Source organism: Pempheris klunzingeri, chromosome 1 (assembly GCF_042242105.1).
Source record: "Pempheris klunzingeri isolate RE-2024b chromosome 1, fPemKlu1.hap1, whole genome shotgun sequence".
Lineage (NCBI taxonomy): Eukaryota > Metazoa > Chordata > Actinopteri > Acropomatiformes > Pempheridae > Pempheris > Pempheris klunzingeri.
The window spans coordinates 28,759,811-28,771,991 of NC_092012.1; the positions used below are offsets into that span (position 1 = coordinate 28,759,811).

The following is a 12,181-nucleotide window of genomic DNA, read 5'->3' on the forward strand; positions in this document are numbered from 1 at the left end:
TTTGTGTGCAGAGATACAGTACAGTGTGGGTAGTGTCTGCACACAATACTATGCATGCATTGAAAAACAGAAACAAAAAAAAGGATGTTTTATATTTCCACCAGGTAATTTACAGGTTTACAACCATTATTTCCCTTATTCTGAAAGAAAATAAATGCTAGATGTCAGAGCAATCACAGTATATTCAATAAGTGAACGTGTGAACAGTACAAAGCACTTTTTCATGGGCTCAGTTCTGGGCAGTTATAGTTACATAATTGGATTTGTTGTGTTGCAGTCGTGGCCACTCACACTGTTGATCACATCGCAGAGCACATTTTGGGAGAGCTGGTCTCTGCGTTGGCCTTCTGCCGGATGCACTCTGAATCATTAAAAACAACCACATCAAGGACATCACTCCACACCCTCCACCTCACAGACAGCACCATACAGGAAAATAATACAAATCATAAGCACAATAAGCACAAGCACAGCCCAAATGCTACTTTCCTAGCCATTCTTGGTTTTTGTCCAAGTCTTAAAGTCAATGGCACAAATATAAAACTGATAAATTAGTCATAGGACTGTGGAGCTCCTACAAGATTACAGTGGAAATGTTTTTTCGCATTAGATTCCCCCATTATATTTGTCACGTTTCCCCTGACAAGCCTCACACATCAGGCATGACAGACGCTGCAATAGTTTATACAGTATGCTGCACACACACAAGCCCTGAAGTCTAGTTTTTATTATCACTTAACCAAAATGCTTTTTCATACCTCTCATTTTCTATACTGCTTATCCGTCAGGGTCGCGGGGGGAGCTGGAGCCTATCCCAGCTGACTTTGGGCACGAGGCGGGGTACACCCTGAATTGGTCGCCAGCCAATAGCAGGGCCACATACAGAGACAGACAAACACTCACTCTCACACTCACACCTACGGGCAATTTAGAGTCAACAATTAACCTAATGTGCATGTCTTTGGATTGTGGGAGTACCCGGAAGAAAGAACCCACGCTAGCTTGGGGAGAACATACAAACTCCACACAGAAAGACCTGGGGTTCAAACCGGGATTCGAACCCGGGACCTTATTGCTGTGAGGCAACAGTACCACCATGCTAACCACAGCACCACCATGCTGCCCTTTTTCATACCTAGTTTTAGTTTTTAGTTTTGTCTTAGAGAACTATAATAACCATGATGCCATAATACCGTATCACAATACAACTCAGCCTTTCTTTATGGATCAGAGGAAATGCAAAATTCCCAGCATGACTGGGCTCTGTGCAGCACTGATAGACAGACTTACAAGAGCACAAAACTCAGCGTGGTTCAATAGACTCACCTGCCAAGTCTGTCCGTGAGATTTCCACCAGCCCCTCGTAGAGGCCTTTGATAGGGTTCTCCCCCGCCACCACGACTCCATGAAGCCAGATTAACAGCATTCGGTGACCGTGCTCTTTGAAACTTTTCATACCTAAAGGAATAATTCATAATCGTAATGAAAACTGAAAATGAAGAGGCTGTAATCTGTACTTTTACTGTCACACAAGAGAATGAAAGCAACTAATTAGTGGATGGGGCCGGGGGGGTCAACACCTGTACTGTGCCCCAAGACCAATACTGAGTTAGCAAGATTCATGGAGAGCAAGCAACACTAAAATGCTGTTTAATCATTTTAAATTACAAAGTGGTGCTGCAACATGAAACAACATCCCATCTTCCAGAGACCATCTGAAAGTGTTGAATGTTTCTTTTTTAATAAAAATTTAAAAAATAAAAAACTTTTTACTAAATACTTTTGAAATAGTCACTGAGTCACTGAGTGTGATAGGCTACCTTTGTCTTCATTGTATACCCCATTCAGAACAACGATTAATACATTTTCTTTAGTGCTTAACAGAGAACACGTTGTATAAACTACTTTGTTTAAAGCACACTGAGGTTTTAAAGTTAGACCAACCAGTAGAAGTCACTAGTACAGCTACAAGGACAAAATCCCTCACTGGCTTCCCACTAACAAACACAGCTAGCAGTGCCAGAGGCCAGAGGCTTTGCTGGTCAAAACCATGGGTCTGAGGAACTATTTATGTCAACACTACACCTAAAACAGGACTTTTAAATTTATCAGCAATGGTGTTACAGTCTGTATCATATTGTCAAAAAATTCAAGGTTTGGGTGAATATGCTTATTCCCTTTTTTAGAGTTAGATAGAAGAGTGATACCACTCTCATATCTGTGCATTAACTATGATGCTAGAGCAAACTAGCCTGTCTCCCACCAAAGGTCAAAAAGAGGCCTACCAGCAGCTCTAAAGCAGTCCCAGGCTGGCTCCTTCCCCAGCTTTCAGTTTTCATACTAAGCTAAACTAACCAATTCCTGACTCGAGCTCCATAATTAAGTACAGACATGTGAGTGGTATCCACTAGTGCAGGGAACCAGTCAGTGCAGAGGTTGGGAAACATGCTGTGTACAATTTACAGAAAACCCATCATATGATTTTATGTCACTCAAACAGATTTTCCCCTGCAGCAGCCACTAACATGTAGAGATGTTAGATGTGTCTAATGTGTGTCTAATTTGTTATTTTCAGGAGGTGAGTGAAGCTAACCTGTCCACTGGTGCTCTATAGCTCGTATGTGTGCATCGGTGAAGTCCCAGTGCTGTGCTAGAATCTTCCATTCCCCGCGGCACAGGTGCTTTGTGGCCAGGCTCCAGAGGACAGAGCGCAGGTGCTGCGTCTCTGGCTGGTGGTCCTGCTTGAAGCTCAGAGGCCTCCCCGCCCACGAGTCCTGCTCACTGCCCGTGTGGTCCTGAAGTGACAAAGAGAGGCAGTTCTTCACTGTGTTCAAATAACATGTGGTATCCTGTGCAAAGCATGTGAAGACACAAAACATGAATTAACTGTTTAAACCAGCAAAGGTCACTTTCATTGCAGATGAAAAGGAGAAGAAAAGAAAAGGAGAGATGCGATTAGTTGCCAAGTCACAATCCATTCAGAAAAGCACATCTGGCACCGAGCTCAATTAAAATGACTCAATAAAGAAACATCAGTTCCAGTTAGTCCAGGTGAGCCACTGATGCAATGAGGGTAAACTCACCTTCTCCCATTTATAAAAACGGTCAGCTTTGATGATCATGTCGACCAGAATGACATGGTTTCCTCTCGCTGCCACCTCCAGACACGTTTTCCCCTGCTGTGTGTATCATATAGTCAGTAGAAGACAGTGAACACAAAGTACACCACCCTGCTCGATGACATCCACACAGCGTCATATGTCACATACAACACGTATGTGTGATGTTAAAGTCCGAATTTGACTAAACAAAGGCCAACCATATAAAACTGTGGTTCAAACTGCCATTAATCACTTCACCACAATTTACATTTATTCAGTCCCATACTCCTTCTGTATCCTCACACGTCAGGCTGATAACATGTTCTAAAAAAAGGTAGTTTAACAGAGATTAGGTGGGTTTGTAAGGTCAGCGTTTTCCATTGGTTACTAGTGTGATTGGGACTTGTATAACTGCAGTGTAGAATTATTTCCATTATCAATCTATTCTGTTTTTATTCTCACTCATTCCATTGTTTTAAGAACAAATTTAAAAAAAATTAACAAAACAACAGACAATTAATTAAACCAAAGGCACATAAACAGCGCTGTAATATAACAAAGTAGATTTATTTAAGTACTGCATTTGAGTATAATTTTGAGGTATACTTCTATATTTATACTTATCACTCCACCACATTTATGTGACTGCTATAGTTACTAGTTACTTATCAGATAACAAAAACCTGAAGTTTTACATGAAGTACATGAAATTTGACCAACCATAAAATCTAAATGCTGCTAACATGTTGACATCAGTAAAAAAGGATTCATACTATGTCACATGAAGCCATTCATAAATATGGGGCTTTTACTTGTAATTAAGTATTTTTCCAGTGTAGTAATACTACTTTTACTTGAGTAAAAATATCTGATTCCTTCTTCCACAACTGCACATTAATAAAATATTCAGCAAAAATGTGTATTAATTATATCTAAAAGGTAGAAAACTAGATGAAGGACAAAAGCAGCAAATCATGACATTTGGAAATGTGTGTGTGCTGTGTGGTACCTTGTCAGTCAGACTGAGGTTAACGTCAGAGATCAGCATCATCTCAGCCATGTCCTGCCAGCCGTACTCTGCTGCTATGTGCAGAGCAGTCTGCTGTCTCTGTGAACCACGGGACAGTAATCTGGTCGGTAATATTACTGCACTGTAACCATGTCACCGGGAACAGGGCTTGTTTTAGCGTTCTGACATTGTGCAGAGCCCTGTGCTTTCATGTTCCTCAGTGTTCTCTAATGTGTGCCGTGCAGCTGTGGAGGATTGTACTCACACTGTCAACGATGTCCAGGTCACAGCCAGCATCTATGAGCAGCCGTACAACCTCTGTGTGATTGTTGAACACAGCGAGGTGGAGCGGTGTGTTGTGTTGCTGAGAAAGAACACAACACACACCAGGAAATGAGACAATGAGAACATTTCATCTGATAATGAGCACCACCTGTACAAAGGAGCTTTTGGATTCGCTTGGTTTTGGGTCGCTATGAGAATAGGAAATCATAAACTATGCTCTGTGTTATATTACCTATTTAACATATTTATATGGACCATTTACTTTCAAACATTTATGATATAAGGTCAGCATTAAACTGGCAGGAAAAGTTCAGATCCCGAGGCTGTATTTGGGTGTAATGTTTCATTTATTCATTTCCACAGTATCTTAATAATCCTACCACTGAAAGTTAATAATCCTGCTTGGTGTTTCTGCACACTCTGTCCCTACACTGTGAGAAGGCTCTTCATTGCCTGGAGCTGAGCATTCAGTACCTTTGTGTCCTCCCACCCTCCCATCCTGCACCACCAGGCTCAGGGACGCCTTCATCCTCAGACCTTATGACTGCTGAACTCTTCAGCTGAACTCTCAAGCTCGCCACTAGGACGCTTTACTCACACTGTGCCCTCACACTACTTTTAATTACTGTTTACTACCTGTTTATAACTAAGTCTAAATGTTTTACACTTACAATTACAGTAAACATATTCATCTAGCACATATTAACTACCCGTTTACAAGCTGTTTTAGTCAGTACCACTAACAGTATATACACTGTTGCTCATAAAGTTGGAATAATTGTTCAATACGCCCAATTTTGTTAAAGCCTGAATACAGTTTCTAAGGTTAATTGTGGTTTAAGTGTCACTGTGATATGTTTGGAAGAGTTTGATCAATAAAGTTGAGAAGATATACACTTTATTTATCAAGAATAAATCACATTGTCACAATCATTTCATGAGAAGAGGTAAAAAACATTTTCCAACTTTATGGGCAACAGTGTGTATATATATATATATATATATGTGTGTGTGTGTGTGTATATATAGGTTATTAGTGCATAACCTGTCTACATTACAGTTTATTCATTTTATCATTATTGTAAACGTGCCTACCACAGTATTTTCAATTCTGTGCTATCTGAAGTCTTGTGTCTTAGATATCATTTTCGTTTTTACTTGCATGTTTTTTTATACTTTTATATGAGAATTGTGGGAAGGAGCCTAATCCCAATAAATATAATTTTTATACATGAATAAATGTACTTCAATTTATTTAAAATTCTTATCTAATGTGAACATACTATTTAAAATGTAAAGTGAAAGCAAAAATACAGTATGGATTTACAGATTCTTATATTTTTGGAAAAAGTGTCTCCTCATGAAAGCTTTTTAATACTTCATACAGACCAACAGACAAGGCACATGGGAGCTGACATTACTTACAATGTCTACAGCGTCTACGTTGATTCCTGCCTCCAGCAGCAGCCTGGCCTCTCTGTCAAAGCCATGCTGGGCCACGTAATGGAGAGCGTTCATATTCTTCTGCAGACACAAGAAAACAAACAACTAAAACTCCGGGTCTTTCACAAAGGATTCAAAATCTGACATCTATTGTGTTTATTGCAAACGATAATGACTTTAAATGAACAAACTGTACATTGGTTTGTGCATTGGCATTACAGCCAGCGTCCAGCAGCAGTCTGACACACTCAGAGTGGCCTCCATCAGCTGCCAGGTGCAATGCTGTGAGACCATCCTACAGACACAACAGGTGCACTTCAGTCAGGACCACTCTGCACTCACACACACACTGTTGAAGAGCTGATAGAAATGATCAGTTTATAGAATGTCTTTACATGTCTTTCTCAGTGATAAAAGTAAGTATAAGCCTTCAAACGTATTCACATACTCCTACAAAGCGTCTCAGTATGAACCATATTTATTACCTGATTGACAGAGAATTCACAGACAATTTCAATAATCTGGATTTCTTTTCATTTCATTGTCATTTTTCAGGTACAAATGCCAGAGTACTTTCTTTCACATTCACAGTTGTGAGGATTTGTTGTGTGTCATTGTCTTTTTTTTCTTTTGATGGCTTTCTTACTAACAGCAGCCCCTTTACATGGAGATATCTGAAGAGCTCTTTGTTTTTATATGTATTTAAAAGAGTCCAAGCCATTATCTCCTGTATGTTCCCAATGGCTAAGCCACATATCAGGTAAAGTGAATTGTATTAATAACAACTCTTTCCACTTAGCTGGTTAATCTGGATTCTTCTCGTTTTGAAATGTTTGCCAGAAAAAAAAGCTATCAGAAGATACCAAATTGGACTTGATTGGGTGATATGATGAATTTTATGACCAAGTGATTAATCAATTAGAAAAGAAATGATTGGCAAAATAATGAATAATGAAAGTCATCATTAGTTAGAGCTCTACAAATGACCGCCCCACAGCAAGAATACAACACACAATTCTAAATAGATTAGCTCCAGATTTTGATGTCCAGACCAAAGTGATTTTATGAATTTAGTTTATAATGGATATCATTTTCATTTATGGATTGATTATTTTATCACAAAATGGAAAAAATTATGTCCAAGGAAACACTGTTTCTGCAGTTTACATCAAACAAAGCACTCCTGTGACAAACCAAACTGGAATTATTCTTCCTTAAAATGAAAACGTGACATGAAGGAAATTATACCAGGCTGTCATTTGTGCACCCTTTAATTTAGTAAACCCACGGGGCCTTGAAGTCCAGTCCAGACACTCACTATATTCCTCTCATCGGCGTCGACTCCCGTCTCTATGACCTTCTGCAGGACCTCGGTATGCCCACACTTGGCTGCTAGATGCATGGCTGTGTTCTCTTCCTGCAGTCCAGACATAACAACACAGTACTACCACAAAGCCATTTTGAGACAACTTCCTCTGCAGTACAGGCCGTATATCCACTACAACATGTCAAGAGGGGCTTTTAACAGCCTTCTGGTTTAATGTTCTAAACCAAAACGGAAAAGAGAACAATTTCTTTACACACCAACCTTGTTAATGTGCTGTTCCATTTCTTTTGAAACTGTCATATTAACCAGGTAGGTCCAAACTTTTTGTCTGAGGTCAGATGAGGTATTGGTATCGTAGTAAGTGTTTATACACCAAAAGTTGCTAGGTTTGGCGATTTTTTTAGTAGTGTTGGTCAAGTTTTTATTCATACTACTATCACTTGGAGTGTGAGAAGATGAATGTTTCAACAATTATTCTGTTTTTTCCCCCAACAATGATATCAAATAATGATCTTTATTATTTTTTAAGCACAATCTATGCACCGTTACCCACTGCCAACTGCAGATGCCCTGGATCTGTAGAAACCAGGAAAGGACCAATCTGACCAAAGCTCACAATATCTGCTAATACTCCACAGTACTTTTTAATACTTTCCACAGTTCCTGCTGTAGAATAAGTCGTGGTGTGTATAGATAGACACACAGTGCTAAGTTGTGTTTTATTGACAAAAATGTGGAGCATGCGTACTTCATGTGTATGTTGAGATAACTTGGTCACAATATGCTCCCTCTGCTGCACTAATTATTATTTTTATGCATTTGCACGTGTGTGTCACTTAAGTTTGTGTAACAATAAGTAGAGAGAAATACTTAAAACTCATATCATGAATCAAATGTTTAAATAATGGAATGTTTATGCCGTAAGCAACCCACAGTGACCACTAACCACTGAATAAATCCCTGATGATCCCTGATCCCACTCATTGCACCAAGTGAAGAGGTCATTTTATATGGAAGCTACACTTGAAGCCTGTAGAAGCAGTTGCAGTGTACCTCAAGTCGACCATGTGATGGATTTATCAGATCCTGTCATGTGCTTCAGTGTGTTTAGCTGACTAGTAGTGTGGAAATATTTACTTTGAGCCAGCTATTGGAAGTAGAAGTAGCAGAAAAGCGTAGTTGGCCTTCTTCCCTGCCAGTATACACAGGAGTTAAAGCAGAACACATCCTGCTCGGTGCTGTGAGGTGTGTAAATACAGCTTAAAAACTCTGCAATGATGGATTTCAACTCACATTAGCTTGGCCAAGGTGCGGTCAGGGCAGCCTCGTAAATAATATTCTTGTTTTCGCTGTTAACTATTGAAAAACTGGAAACTTTTATTTTATTTTCATCAACGAAAATAATCCATTGTGTCTGTTTGTGACTTTGTGTGTGTGTATGTGTGTGTGTGTGTGTGTATATACCTTGTCCTTCAAACCATGTGTGCAACCCATTCCAATCAGAAACTCCACCACTTCAGTTTGTCCATGTTCAGCAGCCAGGTGAAGTGCTGTCTTCCCCAACTGGTCACAGAGACATTAGCAGGTTACACATAGCAGCCACCCCCCATGTACTGTATTTACACAGTGTTCAAATACAAGCCCCATGTCCCATTCACCTTCATTTATGGGCATATTGCTGATATTCTAATAGTAAAATATAGTAAGTAAGTAAAATATTTGTTAGAAATGGAAAGAAAAGGGGGATTTAAACTTTCACTTGGTGAAAGGTATTTCTACATTTGAAATAATCACCTTGTCAGCTCTGTCCAGACAGATGTCCTCCAGGTCCTCCATGATGAACTCCAATACGCTGATGTGGCCCCGCTGAGCGGCACAGTGCAGCATACTCAGACCATCCTAACACACACACACACACACATATATATATATATATATTTCAGTCAATTGCTTTTTATATCATCCAGGCATTAACCTCATACTTTGACTCAATAGTGATGGTGAAATACAGCAGCTCTTACTTTATTTTTGCAGCTGAGCTTTGCTCCACAGGACACCAGGATCTGCAAGATTTTTAAGTGACCAAACCAGGACGCCAGAAGCAAAGCGTTCATGCCAAACTGTGGACAAACATTTAGAACTGTTACATGACAGAGAGGCTCTGATCGTACAGTTATATAAGTATATAAAGTAGTAGTAGGGTCGTTTTATGTTAGAAATGTGCCTCATTAAGTAAACTGACAAGAAAGTGGCAGAGGGCTCAGTGCCAGTCTCACCATATCCACTCTTTTTTTTGCTATTTTGCATCCTTTAGGACATGCTTTTAGCTAGAAAGCACAGGAGCACCCTTTATATAGAGAACAGAGACACTGCTCCTCCTCAGTTCTGTAGCCTGGCAATGATGCGGTTATTTATATATGATGTAAATATGACCCTGGAGTGTCTTGATGACCAAAGGGTTAGTACATGCTGTACAGTCACAACTGTCATCCTTTGTTGCATGTCAACCCACCCCCCCTCCCCCATTTGCTGTCTGCCTTTTTCTCTGCTTCTTTGTCTAAATAAGGCAAAAAAAGAAACATCACACAATCAGTGCAGAAACTTTAAAAGCCCTGCACAACGACACCATGAGTCCACCTGACATAACATTGGACACACGTCCTCTACAAAAAGCTTCTTGGACAATCTGACAAAAGAGTAACAAGAAAGCCCCCTTTTCTTCTACGAGATCTATAGTTCAACATGTATAGATAGTTTAGTTAATATAAAAGCTTTCATGAACTGATCACTATTAAATGATGTCATATAACATAACAGTAAATATATTATTCTTATAACAGGAAATGAATTAGGATCTTGTGAACTTACAGTGTCCCTCTCATCAAGGTCAGTGTCATGGTCCAGCAGGAGACGTAGAGCCTGTTCGTTCCCGGCGCCTGCTGCCCAGTGCAGAGCTTTACGGTCTATCTGCACAGACACAGACAAACATACATGACCGAGAAAGAGCACGCACAGCTCAACGGTGGCAACATCCCACGTGCACCTATTACATTACTGATGGCTCGGTTCCATTAAATGTCTGTGTCACCCTGTAAAGAACCACTTACACCAAAATTGGCTGCAGATTTAGAAGCTATTGCAAGCCATACCAAACCATATCATTTTTAATATTTAATCAATGTTTATTTCTGTTCTATTTCTCCTTCTGTCGAAACCTATGAATATTTTACATGACACATCATGGATTTATGCCTCCTCCTTCAGCATTAATATTGTACAGGTCAGCCTGTTGTAGAGGACAGCTATACTTAGGGCAAGCTATAGTTAGAAATCTGACATCTTACTAGGCTGCAGGGCTTTAAAAAAATCTATGAAGGAGTTAAACTACTGACTAAAATTCACACTTGAGAACTGAATGTCAAAACAAGAACCATGAGATGAAGTTCACTCGTCATTGGAGACTATAATACTGACACAGATAATCACAATGTTAGACTGAATCATATTGAATAACAGAAACTGCACTAAAAGTAACTAACTTTTCCAAAGCAGACATATTAAGACACACACAGGTGCACTTACTAATATCAACAACAGCATCCCACTCACGTACTATTGAGCATTTGAATGGAAATGAACCTTGATTCATGTCATTAGCTTCACCTGAGCCATTGTTGCTATGGAAACAAAAAAAAAGTCTCCTGTGAAAAAGACCTGTTGGAGTTGAAGAAGAAAGAAAGCGGCTGGCGCGGCCCAGGAACGCGTCCGTGTTTGTCCCTCAGCACCCTTACTTTATTTTTGGCCTTGACGTCCACGCCCTTCTTGATCAGCTCCTGCAATTTCTCTGTGTCGTTCCTCTTTGCAGCATCATGGAGCTCCTTCTCTGACCACAGCACTGTCAGGGGTGGTGGACAAGGAGGGATGCCAGGTGTTAAAGTCTGTTGTTCTGCATGCCGGCGACATGCAACAACATCAGTGGATTTGTACAGTAGAACCTGGGTATTAAACCTATGCATTATTGGATGTATCAACACTGAACTCTGGGATCATGCACCTTGTAGACTAATACAGACAAGCACAACACAGTCACTGCATGCTGGCCATGCTTGCTCTTGATAGCAGGAGTTTAACACTACAAGACCACCATGTGACAGACGTCTATGACGGGCACGCGGACTTGATGATGAAAATCGGTGAAATCACCCTTTAATGTGAATATGACGTTCCTTCCGTGGGTGCTAAAATAAGCTCGTCTTTCTAACGGGGAGAGGCTCCACTGTAAATGTGTTAACACCAAAACACATAAGACAGCATCTCACCTCATGTTTGAGAGGGAAATATTAGGTTTAGTTCTAAATTCTTTGTGTTTAAACCGTAAAAAAAAATATTCAGTAAGTAACGTTACTGCGACGGACAGTAACACTAACGTCACACAGCGAGTATTATGTGTTATATCGCATAAAATAGTGGTGAAATGCAGAAATACACGAGTTAATAAGGTTTTCTCCCCCCTGTGTGGTGAACACGGACGTCCTGCTGCTGCTCTGACCTCAGCCCAGAGTGGAAGTGTCCGCTGGCTCACTACGTTACTCACAGATATCATCCTCCGACACCAGGTCGTCCTCCATCTTTACGGAGCTCTAGAGGCGCCTCCGACCCTTCGCTGTCCGTCCTCTCATGGCAGCGCTGTGGTGCTCTTCTCCCAGCAGGTGACAGGAGTCCGGCCGCTACGACAGACAGTCATGACTGTGAAGACCACAGAGTGCTCCAGTCAGCGGGCAAGACCCGCGGAGTGACAGAGAAAAGCACTTCCGGTCATGCCCTTCAAAATAAATTGGTCGTTTTCTAGTCTGACTTCACAACATCCGTTTTGAGTGTATTATAATTGATTCATTCCATATGATCTATAAAATGCCCTTCATGATTTTAATTTAAGCTCAAGGTGATGTCTTTCAGTTGCCTGTTTTGTCCTAGCAGCAGTCCAAAAAGGTATTCCCTTTCAAATGATACAAAACA

The 12,181-nt window shown here is 40.4% G+C and overlaps 1 protein-coding gene across 1 annotated transcript; it reads right to left on the bottom strand.

Moving 5' to 3' along the window:
• Window positions 1–142: 142 nt before the first annotated feature.
• ankdd1a (ankyrin repeat and death domain containing 1A) lies at window positions 143–11,816 on the bottom strand. The gene is made up of 15 exons (XM_070834438.1): window positions 11,760–11,816; window positions 10,957–11,060; window positions 10,034–10,132; window positions 9,187–9,285; window positions 8,960–9,064; window positions 8,630–8,728; window positions 7,157–7,255; window positions 6,035–6,133; window positions 5,821–5,919; window positions 4,376–4,474; window positions 4,111–4,209; window positions 3,084–3,179; window positions 2,594–2,795; window positions 1,327–1,458; window positions 143–361 (listed from the first exon to the last, which is right to left on the bottom strand). The coding sequence occupies exons 1-15, from the start codon at window positions 11,791–11,793 to the stop codon at window positions 300–302; spliced, it is 1,527 nt and encodes a 508-aa protein (XP_070690539.1). The 5' UTR covers window positions 11,794–11,816; the 3' UTR covers window positions 143–299.
• Between the last annotated feature and the right edge of the window lie 365 nt (window positions 11,817–12,181).